This window comes from Esox lucius, chromosome 13, assembly GCF_011004845.1.
Source record: "Esox lucius isolate fEsoLuc1 chromosome 13, fEsoLuc1.pri, whole genome shotgun sequence".
In the NCBI taxonomy this organism is placed as follows: Eukaryota; Metazoa; Chordata; class Actinopteri; order Esociformes; family Esocidae; genus Esox; species Esox lucius.
This window is the reverse complement of record NC_047581.1, coordinates 21,912,289-21,933,522: the sequence shown is the minus strand read 5'-3', so window position 1 is coordinate 21,933,522 and position 21,234 is coordinate 21,912,289. Positions and strand designations below refer to the sequence as shown.

The 21,234-nt window shown below is 41.0% G+C and overlaps 1 protein-coding gene across 2 annotated transcripts in view; it reads left to right on the top strand.

Annotated features, from left to right (window-relative positions):
• si:ch211-130m23.3 (LisH and SSDP domain-containing protein) overlaps positions 1–16,542 on the top strand; it is a 79,583-nt gene extending 63,041 nt beyond the window's left edge. Inside the window, exons 5-17 of one of the 2 annotated variants that reach the window (XM_010876480.5) lie at positions 870–959; positions 3,542–3,601; positions 5,910–5,973; positions 6,051–6,121; positions 6,302–6,369; positions 8,073–8,121; positions 9,941–9,976; positions 10,262–10,316; positions 10,619–10,689; positions 11,347–11,425; positions 12,969–12,997; positions 13,216–13,336; positions 14,002–16,542. In XM_010876480.5, the coding sequence (XP_010874782.1) occupies positions 870–959; positions 3,542–3,601; positions 5,910–5,973; positions 6,051–6,121; positions 6,302–6,369; positions 8,073–8,121; positions 9,941–9,976; positions 10,262–10,316; positions 10,619–10,689; positions 11,347–11,425; positions 12,969–12,997; positions 13,216–13,336; positions 14,002–14,288 (1,080 nt within the window). In that variant the 3' untranslated portion in view covers positions 14,289–16,542. The remainder of the gene's footprint in view (positions 1–869; positions 960–3,541; positions 3,602–5,909; positions 5,974–6,050; positions 6,122–6,301; positions 6,370–8,072; positions 8,122–9,940; positions 9,977–10,261; positions 10,317–10,618; positions 10,690–11,346; positions 11,426–12,968; positions 12,998–13,215; positions 13,337–14,001) is intronic. The other variant, XM_010876482.4, reaches the window with a different exon arrangement.
• The last annotated feature ends 4,692 nt before the right edge of the window (positions 16,543–21,234 follow it).

Genomic DNA, 21,234 nt, shown 5'->3' with positions numbered 1-21,234 from the left:
ATCTGAATGTACCTGAAATAAATTGTATAGCCCAAAACAACATATAGGTTATTCAAACATGTTGAGAAGAAATTGCTGTTATTTGTACAATCACTTAAATTGAATTTGTTCCCTATATTCCTTGTAACAATGTTATATACATTTTCGCTAGCCTTCTTAGTGGGCTCTGGTACAGGCCAGGATGTTGGGTAGGTTGCGAGATTTGTTGAATTTCTGGGGGGTGGGGGAGAAAAAGCAAGAAAATGCATTTGCCAGAATGTTTATAGGATTGTAAACAGTTGATTTTCGAAGAGTCATTACTTCTGCGCTCTCTGTTGCTAAGACTTAAATGCTGTGGAATTGTAATGTTTGTTGGAGGAGTGAGTATCGCCACAGGGTCTGACAACCTGTTAGTGGACCACCAGCATCTTGCTTCCTGTGTCTATGAACCTTAAAAGTGTCTCATCTCCCTGCCCGCTGCCTCCCTGCCCGCCTCCCTGCCTGCCTCCCTCCCTCTCTGCCCGCCTGTTTGCCCATTACCTCTGGGGCAGCGTTGGGGCTTGGTAATGTTGTGGAGTTTGTACAACAGCAGAGGAAGCGGTCTGAGCGAGTGGTTAGATGTGCCTATGCCGCCCGTCTAAGGGGAAACAAAATAAGGAGTAAAAATAACCTTGGTGTCCGGCATGCCACGGTGCCAGGACAGAAACACAGACAGGATGGAGATGGTATGGGGGTGGGGGGGGTCCTGTATAACAACAGATTTTGGGATATGGACAAGCAGCACTGGTGTCCTCATAGTGAGATGTCTTTGAGCATTGTTAGATAGGCGTGTTTCCTGACTCGCTTAAACACCGCCCATGTGATCCAACCGTTCTGACGCTGTCTTCCAGAGTGCCGCAGCTGCCCCCAGTCCTGTCCTTGGGAACATTCCCCCAGGAGAGGGGATGCCAGTGGGACCCGTACCTCCAGGATTCTTCCAGGTACACACACACATTGTTGAATTCATAAACAGAACCGGTTCTTCCCTGAGCTGTGTCTTAGTGGGCCGCAGCGAAGTATTTAGGATGGCATCATGGTGTTGGCCATACACTTCCTCTTTTGTTACTGGGGTATATGTGTGTGCGTGCGTACGTGTGTATGTGTATGGGAGACACAGAAAGGTCAGCCACCAGATTAGCAACTACAGATTACAACCAGCAGAACACATTATCCAACAGCTCAATCTCCCTCTGTCTCTCTTCTGTCTGTCTTTCTCTGTCCATCCTGTCTTTGTTTTTCTCCACTGACTCTCCCTCCTTCTGTTTCTGACTGTCTCTCAGTTCTTCCTGTCTTTGTTTTCCTCTCTGTCTCTCTCTGTCTCTCTGTTTGTCTGTCTCTACTGTCTATCCCTCCTCCTGTCTTCTGTCTCTCCCTCCTCCTGTCTTCTGTCTCTCCCTCCTCCTGTCTTCTGTTTCTCCCTCCTTCTGTCTCTGACTGTCTCTCTGTTCTTCCATCTCTGTCTCTTTTGCTCGTCTGTATGCCATACACTGTGGTTCAGTTTATTGGGTTTCTAAGAGTTTTGGTTTTGAGTGGGAGGCTGGAAGCTGTGGAAAGGTACGGCTCGAGGAGTTTATTGGGGAATTGAAAACTTGTGCTGAATTTTCCAGATTGAAATGGACTGATCCTTGCTACATAGTGGTATAGTGGCCATCTCTCCATAGACCTCCACTACAAACATGGTGGAAAATCTGTATTAAATGGTCATGGTGGAAAAGCTATTTTAAATGGTTTTGGTAGAGAAGCTGTGGTAATGGAAATGGTTTTGGTGGAGAAGCTGTGGTAATGGTTTTAGTGGAGAAGCTGTGGTAATGGTTTTAGTGGAGAAGCTGTGTTTAATGGTCTTGGTAGAGAAGCTGTTTTAAATTGTTTTTATGGAGAGGCTGTGTTAAATATTTTGAGTGTTAAAGCTGTGTTTAATGGTCTTGTCAATGGGACACGACTCTTATCAGGTTTACGGAGACTAACTCAATCTTCTTTCCTTTTGTGAATGTTTCAACAATACATGAACCTGTCACACAGCGTCTGTAGTGTGTTTGTGTGTGTGTGTGTGTGTGTGTCTGTATTAGTGCACAGAGTGTGTGTGTGTGTGTGTGTGTATCTATGTTGGTGCACCGGACCTGAGTGTATCTATGTTGGTGCACTGGACCTGAGTGTATCTGTGTTGGTGCACTGGACCTGAGTGTATCTGTGTTGGTGCACTGGACCTGAGTGTATCTGTGTTGGTGCACTGGACCTGAGTGTATCTGTGTTGGTGCACTGGACCTGAGTGTATCTGTGTTGGTGCACTGGGCCTGAGTGTATCTGTGTTGGTGCACTGGACCTGAGTGTATCTGTGTTGGTGCACTGGACCTGAGTGTATCTGTGTTGGTGCACTGGACCTGAGTGTATCTATGTTGGTGCACTGGACCTGAGTGTGTGTGTGTGTATCTGTGTTGGTGCACTGGACCTGAGTGTGTGTGTGTATCTGTGTTGGTGCACTGGACCTGAATGTGTGTGTGTATCTGTGTTGGTGCACTGGACCTGAATGTGTGTGTGTATCTGTGTTTGTGCACTGAACCTGAGGGTATGTGTGTGTGTGTGTGTGTGTGTGTGTATACAACAAACTTCCTTTCTCAGTCAGTCAGTATTTCTGTCCAATATTAGACAGTTGGCAGTGAGTGTATTGATTAAATGTCATTAACAGTCAAAACCTAGTAGACAGTTCTGACACTGAGATCAATAGCCTTCACGGACAGTTTTCAAATCAGCTTTTAAAAAACTACAACTTCAGACAGAACAGACCCACACCCCTTCTGAAAATGGATAATTCTTTGCTTGGAGTCTTTGAAGAGGAATTCTTGTCAAGGCCAATCAGGATCTAAGACTCATCAGTTTCAGTTTTTTTCCCAGAGATTATTCCAGAGGCCATACATGCTTGTTTAGCACTGAGTTAACAACCAAACAGCGTGGCAATCACTGATAGACACACATACACACAGACTCTATTATCAATATTGATTGACATTTAATGACTTTTTCCTTTACTAACGTCAGTACTCTAAATATATTATTACAAATAATTGCTATAATATATTCATTCATTCGTATGAGTCATTCATCCATATACATGTATGTCTTTGATCTTGCTATTCTCTTTTTACCATGATCATCTCTGTCGATGTACGTATATTTGGATCCAAACAGAGGAAAGCATGGAGCGGTGGGGGGGGGGCAGGATGTCAACTTATAGTCAAACACTGCCTGCTAGTGGTATGTTATGGGGACTGCTTAAGTGTAGCTCAGCTCAATGGGTGGCTTTGGTTCAGATGGAAATTGACCCCCAACCTTCACGGAACAGTTCAGTCTGCATTGTGTGGACCTTGGATACTCAGACACACACAGTAGGAATGGAAACACATGTTTAGTAACATTTGTAACATCATTACTTTGTCTCTCCCTAATGGTATCTACCTTTACACCCTACCCCTTCCTCAACCTGTGTGTGTGTGTGTGTGTGTGTGTGATTGTGTGTGCACCTTCACAGTCGTTCATGTCACCTCGTTACCCTGGTGGACCCAGACCCCCCCTCAGAATACCCAATCAGGTAAGATCACTGATGATAAACTGAAGCCCTACTTAAGAAACATCTGCACCCCAGGGGGGTGTGGTATATGACAAATATATCACAGTTAAGGGCTTATGCACAACACAACATGGTGTGTTATATGACAAATATATCACAGTTAAGGGTTTACAGTAGGTATAAAAAGTCTACAAACACCAGGTTCTTGTGATGTAAAAGAATGAGACAAAGATAAATCATGTCAGAACTTTTTCCAACTTTAATGTGACCTATAACGTGAACAATTCAATTGAAAAACAAACTGAAATCTTTGAGGGGGAAAAATAAAAAACAAAAAACTCACAATAACCTGGTTGCGTAAGTGTGCACACCCTTAAACTAATACTATGTGGAAGCACCTTTTGATTTTATTACAGCACTCAGTCTTTTTTGGTAGGAGTCTATTAGCATGGCACATCTTGACGTGGCAATATTTGCCCACTCTTCTTTGCAAAAGCGCTCCAAATCTGTCAGATTGCGAGGACATCTCCTGTGCACAGCCCTCTTCAGATCACCCCACAGGTGTTCAATTGGATTCAAGTCTAGGCTCTGGCTGGGCCATTCCAAAACATGAATCTTCTTCTGGTGAAACCACGCTTTTGTGGATTTGAATGTGTGCTTTGGGGTATTGTCGTGCTGAAAGGTGAACTTCATCTTCATCTTTCAAACAGATGCCTGAAGGTTTTGTGCCAAAATTGCCTGGTATTTGGAACTGTTCATAATTCCGTCCACCCTGACTAAGGCCCCGGTTCCAGCTGAAGAAAAACAGCCTCAAAGCATGATGCTGCCACCACCATGCTTCACTGTGGGTATGGTGTTCTTTGGGTGATGTGCAGTGTTGTTTTTGCGCCAAACATACCTTTTGGAATGATGGCCAAATGTTCAACCTTGGTTTCATCAGACCATAACATGTGCTTTTGGGGGACTTGATGTTTGTTTTTGCAAACTTCAGCCGGGCTTGGATATTTTTCTTTGTAAGAAAAGGCTTCCGTCTTGCCACCCTAACCCATAGCCCATTTATATGAAGAATACAGGAGATTGTTGTCACATGTAGCACACAGCCAGTACTTGCCAGAAATTCCTGCAGTTCCTTTAATATTGCTGTAGGCCTCTTGGAAGCATCCCTAACCAGTTTTCTTCTAGTCTTTTCATAAATTTTGGAGGGACGTTCTTGGTAATGTCTCTGTTGTGCCATAATTTCTCCACTTGATGATGACTGTCTTCACTGTGTTCCATAGTATATCTAATGCTTTAGAAATTATTTTGCACCCTTCGCCTGAATGATATCTTTCAACAATGAGATCCCTCTGATGCTTTGGAAGCTCTCTGCGGACCATGGCTTTTGCTCTGAGATGCAACTAAAAAAATATCAGGAAAGTCCTACTAGAACAGCTGAACTTTATTTGTGATTAATCACAGTCACTTTAAATGATGGCAGGTGTGTAATGACTTCTCTTTAGCATGAGTTTGAATGTGATTGGTTAATTTTGAACACAGGCATATCCCCAGTTATAAGAGGGTGTGCACACTTATGCAACCAGGTTATTGTAAGGTTTTTATAATTCCCCCACAACGATTTCAGTTAGGTTTTCAATTTAATTGTTCACATAATAGGTCACATTAATAGTGTAAAACGTTCTAACATGATTTATCTTTGTCTCATTCTTTTACATCACAAAAACCATGCATTTTCACGAGGGTGTGTAGACTTTTTATATCCATTGTATGCACAACACAACATGGTGTGTTTTGTGCCAAATATATCACAGCTAAGGGCTTGTGCACAACACAACATGGTGTGTTATATGACAAATATATCACAGCTAAGGGCTTATGCACAACACTACATTGAATCAGGCCTTGGCATATTGGCCATATACCACAAATATCTGAGGTGCCTGTTTCCAATAATAAACTGGTTACAAATGCAATTTGAACACTAAAAAGTAATTTGGTGTTTAGGAGGAGGTTACCTTATTTCATCCTCTTATCAGCAACCTTACAATAACACTACCATGCTCACAGAGGGTAATTCAATCACATTTCCATTTACCAATGTTTTTGCAATACATGAACCTGAAACTGTAGCATACAGTTCATTTCTGATTGTGTGTTTAATTGTTTATCTATAAGCCTTTTTTGTATCCTTTTACTCCATTCATCTGCTGCTCTTTATGCTTTATTCATCTTGTCCTGGTTTAATATACATGTTGCTCCTCATATTTAATGTAGTATGTTAGTGACATTGTGTTAAATTCTGTGATGATGATGATGATGATTTTGGTTCTAGGCGATGGGGGTCCCTGGTAATCAGCCTATGCTACCTAGCGGAATGGACCCAACACGACAGCAAGGTGTGTACAGATATGTGTACATTTCATCGGAGGACCTGTACCAAACAACTTGCACTAAAGCATGGATGCTTTTTCAGGTCATCCGAATATGGGAGGACCCATGCAGCGAATGACTCCGCCTAGGGGGATGGTCCCTCTGGGACCGCAGGTATGTTATTGGATGAAATCTCCAGGTCTGAAATAAGAACTCCAGTCACATGAGTGTTTTTGGTTGTGTTTGAAAATGAATATGTGTATTTATGTGTTTTTATATGTGATTTCTACTTACCATCTATAGAAACCTGTATTGGTTTACTAAAGTCTGACATTTGCCCTTTCTGTCTTTCAGAACTATGGTGGAGGGATGAGACCTCCTCTAAATGCGCTGGTTGGGCCTGGGATGCCTGCAATGAACATGTGAGCACTCTTATAAAAATGTGCTTTATAATAATGTACACAGTTAGTGCATTCATGTAAAAAAAACACTGTGTGGGACAACCTCACATCCCAATATAAAAGGACATTTTACTCAGGGAAATAATTATGAGCGGAGGCAGTTCAAACATAAAACAACTAATTTCAGATTATTTTTGAAAAGGGAGGGTTTCAGATGTTTTAGGAATATGAGGAGGGACTCTGCTGTCCTAACTTCAAAGGGAAGCTGGGTCCACTATTGGGGTGAGAGAATCGTTTTGACTGGACTTACTGGATGCTGCAATCCTAGGCATTATGAAGAGATTGGGTAGGGATGTAAAGTTTCTGCTTTGCCTGAAGGGAGGTAGGGGCAGTTTCCCAGGCTGCTCTGTGGGAAAACACCAAGGTCTTTTAATGGAAACAAGCTTCTGTTGGGAGGCAGTGAGATGTGTGCAGGACTGGGAGACATGGGAGAATTGTTGAAGGGGTTTGAGTTGCAGTAGTATAAATGAGATATACATTTTCTTAATTAGGACCTGCTCCATTTCCTGTGTGAGGTAAGGTGTATGAGGCTTGTCTCACATGGACGTGCAGGAGCAATTCTTCGCTTGGTTGTTTGTAGAGAATGAAAGGGTTTTGAGATGAGATCAGGTAAGGTAAAGTGACCCATTTAAAGCATGACAGTTAAGGTCAAGGAGATCATTCTGAGAGATAATATTTGGTAAAAGAAGTATTTTGGAAATGAAAGAAAGAAGGGATAGCAATTTTCTTTTTTGGTGTCATGGTCAGGTGTTGGTCAAGCGATGTGGTAAGGAGAAACAGATGGAAGTGAGGGGTTGAAGAGGCAGGTTGTCGGGCAAGTTACAGGATTTATTCTGCAGAGAGCAGGGAGGAATAGGTGATTTTAGTAGTTATGTGTGGGGGACCAGTGGACTCAATAGGCTGAGTTAATGAGTTCAACCTATTCAAGTGCTTGACAAAGTCATCCACAGAGTGGCGAGATAAAGGGGGAGGAGGTGGAGGATTAAGAAGCTAGGAGGTGTCAAAGAGTTCCTGGGGTTAAAGAAAGAGATGGACATAGGTGAGTGAGAGGGAAGAGAGAAAATACCCACTTTGCTGAAATTACCAACTGTGTCTGTGCCATTACCACAACGACCAGATAATCTCGACCTATTGGAGAACACTCCCTGGGAAAAGAGAGAAGCTGAAGTAGAAGTGTTTTAGTATCTCCTGTGGTAATTCATGTTTTTGTCAGGGCCAAAAATGTAAGGAACTGAACTGTCTGTGTTACAGCAATACAGACAGATGCGCACACAAACACCCACATAAAAATACACCCACACACGCACACAGAATGAACAGGCACGGCGCTGCAAATATACACTGCACATTATCATTTTACACTTCATCCCCATGGATGTGGTTACGTAATGATTCAATATAAAAAGCACAACAAAAACCCGAACTTCACATAATTCACTAACTTCACAGCTGATTATCTAGAATGTACCAGGTTTTTTGGCACTCGCGGGAGAGACTGAAACAAAGATCTGTCCTCTCTTTGTTTCTCTGGCTTCGAATATGTTCCTGCCAGTACTGCTGATGGGAATTAGAACAAAAAAGATTGACTGTGTAAGAACTCAGCAAGCTGATGTATGTGTGTCTGTGTTTGTGTGTGTCTGTGTGTGCGTGCTTGTGCCCTCTAGGGGCCCTGGTGGTGGTAGACCGTGGCCAAATCCTCCAAATGCCAACTCGGTGAGTATCAAGGCAGGCTTAAGTTATATATCCACAAAGACACTTAAAGCAGCATATCCACCAAAACAAACTTAAAGTAACATATCCACCAAGACATACCTAAAGTAACATATCCACCAAGACAGACTTAAAGTAATATATCCACCAAGACAGACTTAAAGTAACATATCCACCAAGACAGACTTAAAGTAACATATCCACCAAGACATACTTAAAGTAACATATCCACCAAGACAGACTTAAAGTAACATATCCACCAAGACATACTTAAAGTAACATATCCACCAAGACAGACTTAAAGTAACATATCCACCAAGACAGACTTAAAGTAACATATCCACCAAGACAGACTTAAAGTAACATATCCACCAAGACATAGTTCACCTACTTATTAATTACTAGTTTTACTCTTTTCATCTTTAAAAAAATACCATAAGTCCCAGCATTCGTAGCTAACCTAGATGCCACCAACCTAACAAAATGGTGATCAGAAAATATGATCCCAGAAGACATGAAATAAAAACATAACAATAATTATTTTTGAAACACCAACATTGATCATACGCATGTGTTGTACTGTGCCTGGCTGTAGTCATTACAAACAAACACAGAAAAGTGCCTGTATCCAGCCTTTTGCTTAGCAGATTGCATAATGGGCAACTGTACTGTAAGCACTGTTTTGTACATATTTCTTTGCTATTCCTTCACAGTTATCCAGCTACAGTTGGCAAAAACATGAACATTAATGCACGTTTACAATTAGAAATATATTTTTCCAATGACAATTTCATTTTGACAAATTCATGCTTTCCGAACTTTCCACTAAATCTGAATGTTAGCTATGTAAAGATGCCACTGTTTGTTCTACTAAATATGTAGTTATGTTATGTTGGAATGACAACAAAGTAACTGCATTGAAGCTGTTTAAAGACATAACCTTATTTATCAAGCATGGTTAGCATGCAAATGTTACCAGCTTGTCATTTCAACAACAGTAGTCTCAATAGTTAATTCCCACATACATTATTTACAACAAGCAAGGATCAAACCAATCTTCATAAAACCTGTTAAATCAGTGTATGTTATGAAGTAAAGATTGCTAGCTACAGATCTCAATAGTTGGCTTCTTAACCTAGCCAAACGAAAGCAGTAAGTTAATTCCCACAGCCACTGTTCTTTTAGTTAGAAGCAAGGCACAAATCAATAGAATTTACTTATTTGCTGTCTTGGTCCTGATGACTTTCTTGTGGTCCAAATGCAATTAGTAAATACATTCTTCAATATGTATTTTAATTTGTTTCACCTGGATATCATCAGGAAGAAACTCTGTTTCAGACACAGACACACAGTATATTGTTCAATATCAACATGTAAGTCATGTTCAGTCATAATGATGAGTAATTGTGTAATGTAAAGTGGCCCGTCTGAGTCTATTGGGATGTTTTCATACCCCGCTGAAGGGTTGGGGAGGGATGTACCGTCCAACAGAGTTGTAGTCAGAGGAAAGACTACATTTGTTTTTCTGATTTCGGTCCTCCTTCATTACACGTTCTGGCTCACTGGAGTGTATGTTTTAGTGCAATAAAATCCCATTCCAGCACTATTTCCGGTCAATTATGTGTGAAACAAATCTCACTGACAAATCACCTAAGAGTCCCCCAGGGTGAATTTCCCCTTTCAAGTGACACGTGCAACAAGACCCATTACTAAATACATGTATACCACAGTAATGACACAGAAATACAGGAATTCATAAAACAAACATATATTTCCTGAAGAAAGTATTTGAATTAGACAAATATTTTCTCTCTCTCTGTAGATCCCCTATTCCTCTGCATCTCCTGGGAGTTATGTGGTACGTGACTGGAAGTTGGTTGTATGTTGTTGTCTGTCAGTTACAGGGCTGTGCGTTGTCTTTATCTCTGTTGTATTGTATCATCCTTCTAGGTAAGTTTTGTGATGTCGGTGGCTAATGGCTGGGATGTATCTTTGCAGGCTGCCTGACCACAAAAGCTTATATTCATGTTTTCTGCATGGATTTCAGTCGTCTTTGGTGAAAACCGATGGGATAGGGCAGGCTGCTAGGCTAACTGTGCTATGAAGGAGGCATTAATCTCCCCATTATCAACACTCACTCTAGGGTCCACCAGGAGGAGGGGGACCACCTGGTACTCCAATAATGCCCAGTCCAGCAGGTAGCATCTGTCTCTCTGTCTGTGTGTGTGTGTGTGTGGTCTTTGTCACAGAGTGTGTTGAATGGGCTGGTCTGGGAGTTCAGACAGGACCGAGGCATATTTACAGTGACACAAACTGATTAGCGAATTTGATCTGTCTATGTCTGGCCTGATGTGACTGTACCTGAAGTTGGTCGCCTGCTGTCTGAGAGTATGCATGGGTTTGTGTGAGTGTGTTTGTGTATGCGTGAGTGCGTGTGCCTGTGTCTGTTAGTCTGTGTCTATTATACTGTATCAGTAGTGCATACTCTGTTTCCTGTCAGACTCAACTAACTCCGGTGACAACATGTACACCATGATCAACACAGTCCCCCCTGGTGGAAACAGGCCAAATGTAAGACAACTCAACAGTCATTATAATTGTTTGTGTATAGTGTGTGTGTGTGTGTGTGTGTGTGTGTGTGTGTGTGTGTGTGTGAGAGAGAGAGAGAGAAATATAGGCCTATTTGTACATATAGGGACCCACATTTCCACAGAGATAGTAAACCTGACAAAATCCAATCACAAAACTCTTTCAGGTGATCCCCACTAGGACAACTTGTTGCTTGACATTGTTGTTTTCATTGCTTAATTTGCCAGGATTGCAAGGGATATAATCTATACATTCATACGTGAAGCTTTTGCTGGCGGTATAGCATGGTTTGGAACGTTTTGGAGACTGGCAGTGCCTTGACGACTCTGGTCGAATTTTTTTAGCCAGTAGGGATGAGGTTTCAGGTGAAACGTACAATTGGCCAGAACTCAGGTCTGTCCTATAGGCCTTACCAGGCAGGGTGAGGGTGAGGAGGTGAGGAAAGATAGAGAAGCGAGCTTTTGCTGAAACAGCAGTAAGCAAGATTTGAACCCAAGCCATAGATTTCAGGTTAAAATTAGAGTTTGGAGGTTAGGGTTTGTTTTAGGGTGATTTAGTTTTAGGGATGTTAGGATAATTTGTATGTATATCAATCTACGTGTATTACTGTATTTCTGTGTGTGTGCTTTTGTTTCTCAGTTCCCAATGGGTCCAAACACAGATGGTCCAATGGGAGGGATGGCAGGAATGGAGCCACATCACATGAATGGGTCTCTAGGTAACAGCTAAACACAGGTCCATGTCTGTGCATACACACACACACACACAGTGAGGGAAAATAATATTTGATCCCCTGCTGATTTTGTACGTTTTGCCCACTGACAAAGAAATGATCAGTCTATAATTTTAATGGTAGTTTTTTTTGAGTGAGAGACAGAATAAAAACAAAGAAATCCAGAAAAATGCATGTTAAAAATGTTATAAATCGATTTGCATCAACAGTAACCAGGATGTTTTGTCTTTAATGAGTGAAATAAGTATTCGATCCCTCTCAATCAGAAAGATTTCTGGCTTCCAGGTGTCTTTTATACAGGTAACGAGCTGAATAAAGGGAGTGCTCTTAAAGGGAGTGCTCCTAATTTCAGCTTGTTACCTCTATAAAACACACCTGTCCACAGAAGCAATCAATCAATCTGATTCAAAACTCTCCACCATGCCCAAGACCAAAGAGCTGTCCAAGGATGTCAGGGACAAGATTGTAGACATACACAAGGCTGGAATGGGCTACAAGAACATTGCCAAGCAGCTTGGTGAGAAGGTGACAACAGCTGGTGCCATTATTCGCAAATGGACTGTCAGTCTCCCTCGGTCTGGGACTCCATGCAAGATTAGTGGAATGGAGTTGCAATGATCATGAGAACGGTGAGGAATCAGCCCAGAACTACACGGGAGGATCTTGTCAATGATCTTAAGACAGTTGGGACCATAGTCACCAAGAAAACAATTGGTAACACTATGCCGTGAAGGACTGAAATCCTGCACTGTCTGCAAGGTCACCCTGCTCAAGAAAGCACATGTACAGGCCCGTCTGAAGTTTGCCAATGAACATCTGAATGATTCAGAGAACTGGGTGAAAGTGTTGTGGTCAGATGAGACCAAAATCAAGCTCTTTGGCTTCAACCTAACTTGCTGTGTTTGGAGGAGGAATGCTGCCAATGACCCCAAGAACCCCTTCACCACCATCAAACATGGAGGTGGAAACATTATGCTTTGGGGGTGTTTTTCTGCTAAGAGGACACGACAACTTCATCAAAGGGACGATGGACAGGGCCATGTACCGTCAAATCTTGGGTGAGAACCTCCTTCCCTTAGCCAGGGCATTGAAAATGGGTCGTGGATGGGTATTCCAGCATGACAATGACCCAAAACACACAGCCAAGGCAAGAAAGGAGTGGCTCAAGAAGAAGCACATTAAGGTCCTGGAGTGGCCTAGCCCGTCTCCATACCTTAATCCCATAGAAAATCTGTGGAGGGAGCTGAACGTTAGTTTTTCTGGATTTTTTTTTGTGTTATTCTGTCTCTAACTGTTCAAATAAACCTACCATTAAAATTATAGACTGATAATTTCTTTGTCAGTGGGCCCATGTACAAAATCAGCAGGGCATCATATTTTTTTTTCCCTCACTGTACACACACACGCAGACAGACACATACACCATTTGAATGTACATAACTCAATATTCAATAGTAGTGTTTTGAAGCTGGTACTATATAGTGCTAATGCCCTTTATTTTGTCACCGTTGCTCTTCCAACCACCCAGGGTCTGGGGACATGGATAGCCTGCCCAAGGTAAGACAAGTCATTCTCCTATACAGTATGTCTTTTTGATAGGACAGTTATAAGACTAGTGTTTTTGGAGATATTTCTCTGCAGTTGTGTAGGGTTAAAATATTCCATATATATGCCATTTATAGTTCACCTGCCCTACTGTATATCATGCAGTATGTCTAGAGTGCTGGATAGATGTAAGATAGATGATCATTGTGTTGTGTGGTGGTCCTGATTAGAACTCCCCTGGTAATCTAAGTATGAGTAATCAGCCTGGGACCCCGAGAGAGGATGGAGAGATGGGAGGGAACTTTCTCAACCCCTTTCAGAACGAGAGCGTGAGTCCAACCACCCTCAGAGGTTATTTAAAGTGCCAGCAACACACATTTTTGCAGTAGGAATTTTTTCCCCTGTAACTTTTAAAATGTTCTTTAGCCTTTCTACTGTATCTTCTCTGAATGATGTTGTTGTGGGAAACCATGCAGAAATGAAAGATGTCTACTGTACATGCCAATTATTGAACCTTTATTCATAGATTAAGAAGCAACCTTTCACAATAAATCCCATAGGTTAGGTTACTTGCTCACCAAAAGTGTTTTCCTGGTTAAATAGAATGGGATGTGGGAGCGGTTTACTGCCACAGGCCAATCAACATTTATAATCCTTACAAGCCGGGGGGTGACAGAAAAATCAACACTGTTAAATAAATGATCTACCATCTGCATTCTGGAATAGACAGGCAAGGTTGCAATCACTGGTCAACAAAAGTTATCTAATTTGACTTTTCCTGGTTAATGAAAGTTGTTTCCTGGTTAAAACGGGTTTTTATTCACAGTGTTGATAAATGATAATGCCCCATGCTCCAACACATACCGACACAATGCTTCAGGAATCTGATCATGGGCATACGTATGTGTTGGAGCATTTTAATGTGTCTGCCTGCTTGTTCATACCATTAGAAAAGATGAATGTTTAGCTACATTCTTTCTATAACTCTCTCACTCTATCTCTCTGACTCTCCATAGTATTCTCCAAACATGACCATGAGTGTGTGAAGGCTCCACCCATTGCTCAGTCAGTTGTGTGGATCTGTGGAAAGCACAGACAGGATGTGATGTCATCTAAGCCCAGTGGCTCTTCCTCTCTGTGCCCTCCCTACCAGGACAGTGGACCCAGGCCTCGTTCTCCCTTTGGACCTCCCTCTCTCTTTCTCTCTGTGTCTTTCTTCCTCTCTTTGTCTGTCTCTTTGTTTTTGTCTCACAATCTGTGTTTGTCCTGTTCTTATATTCTGTTTCCTCTTCTTCACATGTGACCTTTTACTTTGTTCATCAACTCCTGCCACAAGAGAAAAATGTAAATTTGAACAAACCAAGGAATACAAATCTCTGTATATTAATAAATGAATGTCAGTGTCAACACTATCCATTTGCTAACACTGAAATATATACCATGCTCCACTATCTTGTGGAAAAGACTTATATCCCTCAAATGTAAAGGAATCTGAGGGGATTGCACCCAACCTACTGTCATGAATCTTTTTTGATGGACATGGCATCCACTGTCTATGCTTGGAAGAATGATATTGAGAAGGCCACTGGAGTCTCGTATGATATACAGGAACCTGGGAAAAAGCCTGTGTAATGGTATAATGCAGTCTCATTGGATATACAACCAGGGGCAACAGCTTCAGTGTTAGAAATGTTGGTCCTAGTGAACATTCATCAATCATTAAACTTTCATCTGTATACGCATATCTTATATGCTCTGTTTACTGCACAGAGAGAAAGAGAGAGAGGAAATGAGTAAGAATGAGAGACTTAGATATGAGCCATAAATTCTGATATTATACAGGACAGGTATGGGCTAAGGATTCAGTTTTCATTGGTTGCTTGGTCAGTTGATTTGTTGGTTGATGGATTGGTTTGTTGATTTGGTTGGAAGTTTGATTTGATTAGTTGGTTCCATTATTGTCTGATTTGTTCGGTTGTTTGATTTGGTTGATTGGTTTGTTGGCTGGTTGTTGGATTTTCTTATGTTTTGAATGGTTTGAGAATGTACTCCTGCTTGTTGCATTACAATGTAAGTTGTAAGTGTACTGATCGGAGAGCATGGTAAGATTTAACATGGTATCCATTCCTGGGAGTAATGTTTGTTTCTCATATCTATTCAGTGTCTTGACCAAAAGCATCAACATCTAAACAAATACAAATTCAGCAATCTAATGATTACACATCTAAGATGGAGAGAACAAAGAAAATATAAGTTGTTTGTCTGTTTTCAGGTTTTCTACCTTTTCAAAAGATGCAATGTCTATGATGTTTCTTTTGTTTGATGAAGATCGTAAAATGAATTAAAAAGGAGCCAGAAAGGGCAGCAATTGTTGACAATGGTTGACAATGGTTGTAGGGATATTTGTGTGAAGGTGTTCTTAAAAACATGCAGTTAAAACATTTTGTTTTTATTTATTCTTGTCATCCGGACAAACTGTGATTTTAATGTATTTTGGAGAGTATGTGTGGAAGTAAAATAGTAGTGTTTTGTATTGTTTTAATCATCCCAATCCTTAACCCATGTTAGATTATGATATTAATTACAATCACATGGATTTGGAATTTTTGTTTCCCTTCCATTGCTCTACCTGCAAAAATCACAAATCTGACCCAGTTTAATTTCTATTCTAACAAATGGAGGGATAGAAAGAGAGGAGGAAGATCACCTATGGCAGGGGTTCTCATACTTTGGGGCCATGGACACATTTTGAGACTAATCAGGGATTCATCAGGGACCCCCAAATAATTGAGAAACAACTGCGGTGAGTTAAGCAGTTTGAATGAATGAAGTCTTTGAAAGGAGCATGTTAAAGGGAATGGATATAACATTTAGCAATTTTAATGTTAAATTCCTGCAATCCTACTTATGTTGTTATGAGGCATAGATAAAGTTTATATCACAATGAATTTATGAATGATCAATAATCCTGTGAACTTTCAAGGCCCTTACAAAACTGTTAATTAATAATTTTATATTGTTTTTTATTACACCAAGCAATTCCACGGATCACTTGGCCAAAGCCTATTTAATATGTTGTTGTTGTTGTTATTGGTTATAATAATATCATTTTTGATATAGAAATTGTTTTTACTCCCAATAAATGTATTCCATGGTTTTCTTGGCCAAAGTCCATTGGAAATGTTGTTCTTGTCATTGGTAATTATAGTGCTATTTCTTATATATTTTTCTAATTTACATTTTGTGTTTGTGTATATATGTTGGACCTATGCCCTCTACCCACAGTTTGAGAACCCCTGGCCTAGAAGACACCATTAGAGAGCTTTGTTTTAATGTTAAAGTCACAAGTGTAAATACTGAAAGATGCATTTGTAAATTTGAACTTTCCACAGTTGTTAATTATTCCACATTTTGGTTATGTTTGATTACATTTGTAATGTGTTAAATTTCTTTCCCTTTCATTCCTTTTTTTTTTTACCTTGTGTTATGTTTTGTAAATACACTGAGAAGTACTACCTGGGTTTTCAATATGCTGGTATAAAGCTTCTCTTCATTCAAAATGTTGTCCTTTTCTTAATGAGTTTTTGAAAGCTTCTTTCAACCACAGCAATACACATTAAACAGATTACACTACTCTGTACTACATGTACATCAGTGATCAGCAAAGATATTTACGTATGATCTGACCCCTCAAAGGATGGTGTAACACAGTTAAAAACCCTTGGTTTTACCAATCTTCATACAGAAGATATGAATGATAATACTGAAAACCAATAGAAAGACAAATGTGCTCTGTCTTTAAAAACAACATTCAATCTCGGAAGTGTTTCGCAGCATGGTCTCACTAGGTAGTACAAACAGATCTTTGTTTGAATTAACCATGTTTCAAAAAACCTGATGAAATGGGGGGTTGTTTGAATGGGCAGCGATGGAGAACACAATAGCCTTCACGCATACAAGTTGAAATACTGCAGATATATTTTTGAAATGGTTCTTAAAGTTAAAAGAATTTGAGATTCTAGCGTTTTATATGCAAAGATTTATTGAACAAGAATAATACAGTGAGGGAAAAAATTATTTTATCCCCTGCTGATTTTGTAAGTTAGCCTACTGACCAAAAATTATCAGTCTATCATTTTAATTTTATTTGAACAGTGAGAGACAGAATAACACAAATAAAATCCAGAAAAACATGTAAATATTTTTATAAATTGATTTGCATTTTAATGAGTGAAATACAGTGGGGCAAAAAAGTATTTAGTCAGCCACCAATTGTGCAAGTTCTCCCACTTAAAAAGATGAGAGAGGCCTGTAATTTTCATCATTGGTACACTTCAACTATGAGAAACAAAATGAGAAAAGAAATCCAGAAAATCTCATTGTAGGATTTTAAATGAATTTATTGACAAGCAAGATTTCTGGCTCTCACAGACCTGTAACTTCTTTAAGAGGCTCCTCTGTCCTCCACTCGTTACCTGTGTTACTGGCACCTGTTTGAACTTATCAGTATAAAAGACACCTGTCCACAACCTCAAACAGTCACACTCCAAACTCCACTATGGCCAAGACCAAAGAGCTGTCAAAGGACACCAGAAACAAAATTGTAGACCTGCACCAAGCTGGGAAGACTGAATCTGCAATAGGTAAGCAGCTTGGTGTGAAGAAATCAACTGTGGGAGCAATTATAAGAAAATGGAAGACATACAAGACCACTGATAATCTCCCTCGATCCGGGGCTCCACACAAGATCTCACCCTGTGGGGTCAAAATGATCACAAGAACGGTGAGCAAAAATCCCAGAACCACACGGGGGGACCTAGTGAATGACCTGCAGAGAGCTGGGACCAAAGTAACAAAGGCTACCATCAGTAACACACTACGCCACCAGGGACTCAAATCTTGCAGTGTCAGATGTGTCCCCCTGCTTAAGCCAGTACATGTCCAGGCCCATCTGAGGTTTGCTAGAGAACATTTGGATGATCCAGAAGAGGATTGGGAGAATGTCATAAGGTCAGATGAAACCAAAATAGAACTTTTTGGTAAAAACTCAACTCGTCGTGTTTGGAGAAGAAAGAATGCTGAGTTGCATCCAAAGAACACCATACCTGGGGGTGAAGCATGGGGGTGGAAACATCATGTTTTGGGGCTCTTTTTCTGCAAAGGGACCAGGACGACTGATCCGTGTAAAGGAAAGAATGAATGGGGCCATGTATCGTGAGATTTTGAGTGAGAACCTCCTTCTATCCGCAAGGGCATTGAAGATTAAACGTGGCTGGGTCTTTCAGCATGACAATGATCACAAACACACTGCCCGGACAAAGAAGGAGTGGCTTCGTAAGAAGCATTTCAAGGTCCTGGAGTGGCCTAGCCAGTCACCAGATCTCAACCCCATGAAAATCTTTGGAGCGATTTGTAAGTCTGTGTTGCCCAGCGACAGCCCCAAAACATCACTGCTCTAGAGGAGATCTGCATATAGGAATGGGCCAAAATACCAGCAACAGTGTGTGAAAACCTTGTGAAGACTTACAGAAAACGTTTGACCTCTGTCATTGCCAACAAAGGGTATATAACAAAGTATTGAGAAGAACTTGTGAACTTGTTATTGACCAAATACTTATTTTCCACCATAGTTCCCCCAATATATTCATAAAAAATCCTACAATGTGATTTTTGTGATTTTTTTTCTAATTTTGTCTCTCATAGTTGAAGTGTACCGATGATGAAAATTACAGGCCTCTCTCATCTTTTTAAATGGGAGAACTTGCACAATTGGTGGCTGACTAAATACCTTTTTGCCCCGCTGTAAGTATTCGACCTCTCTGCAAAACATGACTTAGTACTTGGTGGCAAAACCCTTGTTGGCAATCACAGAGGTCAGATGTTTCTTGTAGTTGGCCATCAGGTTTGCACACATCTCAGGAGGGATTTTCTCCCACACCTCTTTGCAGATCATCTCCAAGTCATTAAGGTTTCGAGGCTGACGTTTTTGAACTTGAACCTTCAGCTCCTTCCACAGATTTTCTATGGGATTAAGGTATGGAGACGGGCTAGGCCACTCCAGGACCTTGAGCCACTCCTTTCTTGACTTGGCCGTGTGTTTTCGGGCATTGTCAATGCTGGAATACCCATCCACAACCCATTTTCAATGCCCTGGCTGAGGGAAGGAGGTTCTCACCTAAGCTTTGATGGTACATGGCCCCGTCCATCGTCCCTTTGATGCAGTGAAGTTGTCCTGTCCCCTTAGCAGAAAAACACCCCCAAAGTATAATGTTTCCACCTCCATGTTTGACAGTGGGGATGGTTTTCTTGGGGTCATAGGCAACATTTCTCCTCCTCCAAACACGGCGAGTTGAGTTGATGCCAAAGAGCTTGATTTTGCTCTCATCTGACCACAACACTTTCATCCAATTCTCCTCTGAATCATTCAGATGTTACCAATTGTTTTCTTGGTGACTATGGTCCCAGCTGCCTTGAGATCATTGACAAGATCCTTCCGTGTAGTTTTGGGCTGATTTCTCACCGTTCTCAAGATCATTGCAACTCCACAAGGTGAGATCTTGCATGGAGCCCCAGACCGAGGGATTGACAGTTCTTTTGTGTTTCTTCCATTTGCGAATAATGGCACCAACTCTTGTCACCTTCTCACCAAGCTGCTTGGCAATGTTCTTGTAGCCCATTCCAGCCTTGTGTAGGTCTACAATCTTGTCCCTGACATCCTTGGACAGCTCTTTGGTCTTGGCCATGGTGGAGAGTTTTGAATCAGATTGATTGATTGCTTCTGTGGACAGGTGTGTTTTATAGAGGTAACAAGCTGAAATTAGGAGCGCTAAGAGCACTCCCTTTATACAGCTCATTATAGACTGATAATTTCTTTGTCAGTGGGCAAATGTACAAAATCAGCAAGGGATCAAATACTTTTTTCCCTCACTGTACAAAGAACAAAATGTACATATAAATCAACCAATATGGACCACAATATTAGAGTTCCAACTTCTCTGGTGCTTGAAGACATAATGTAACCCTAAAACTATTTAAATGATCTTCTCTTCCCAATTCTTAGGGAGTTGTTGCCATGAGACATGGCAGTAGATGTAATAATTTATTACGAAATTTGGTCGAAGAATTTTAAAAAGGGCTTTTTATAGACATTCACACTAAATGCGTACTTAACAGTTTAGGAGTGGCTAACTTGCAAACCGTGTTGCTGAGGCTGCAGTCATGACTCTCTTAGACGCCCACTGACAAGCTCCCTCTGAGACCATCAACACTTCTGCCCTTGATACCACTTGAACAGTTTCAACATTTCAGTCATTTAGAGACTCTTATCCAAAGCGCCTAACAGGACCATGGGTTATGTGCCTTTTTTAATATGATTCCTCTTGGATTCAAGCTTTTTTGTACACTGGACCTAATCTGCTCGACTGCACCTTTCTAACTCTGATAGAAATTACCATCCATCCTACAGTTTTCATTATTTGACTTTTATAGTTTTGGTTTAAATAAAAAATCCTAGCTTTGATTTTGCCTTATTTGGTCCTGCAGTTCATATGTTGTAGCCTGCAGTTTATATATTGTTTTGCTTATGAGGACAACAGTGAGACTCAAAGATCCAGATGTGTCCTTCAATGTGCAACATTAAATCCAAAACTTTTTCTCGGGTGCATATGCTGGAGGTGAAAGCATTTCCTGGCCAACAACCGACTGAGCATGCAGTCACTGGACCTACCTGTTTCTTGAGCTCAAGGACAAATGCTGTGTCCCTAAAAACAGCATTTCTCATAGAGTAAAAGGGGCTTTGTCGTAGTGGTCTTGGCTTTTGTGACTACAGTATGCATGTTGCATGTCGAGTTCTCTGAAAACACATTCAATGCTTTCAACACACAACACCAGTTATGCACAAACATAGAATCGAGTGGGCGTAATCACTACACCCCCGTAGTCATGCCCACTCCGGGCTATAGGGAAGAACCCTTGTTTGAAAGCCACTCCTGCCCCCTCGGAGGCGCCACCTCCTGGCATTATACAATGATGCAGCGGTACTGCATGAGCTTGACTGAAATTTCTTATAACTTGCAATCTGACCTTTGCTTACCCAACCGCCCAAAAAGAAAGAAAAGCTGTTAGAGTTGGTTGATAGGTAACCCATAGAAACCCTGACGTATAGAGATTCCATGCAACCCCCCCCCCCCCTATTCATCCAGCTACAGTTACTTTTACTGCCCTGTTATTCCTAACCTGCTTGTCGTTAA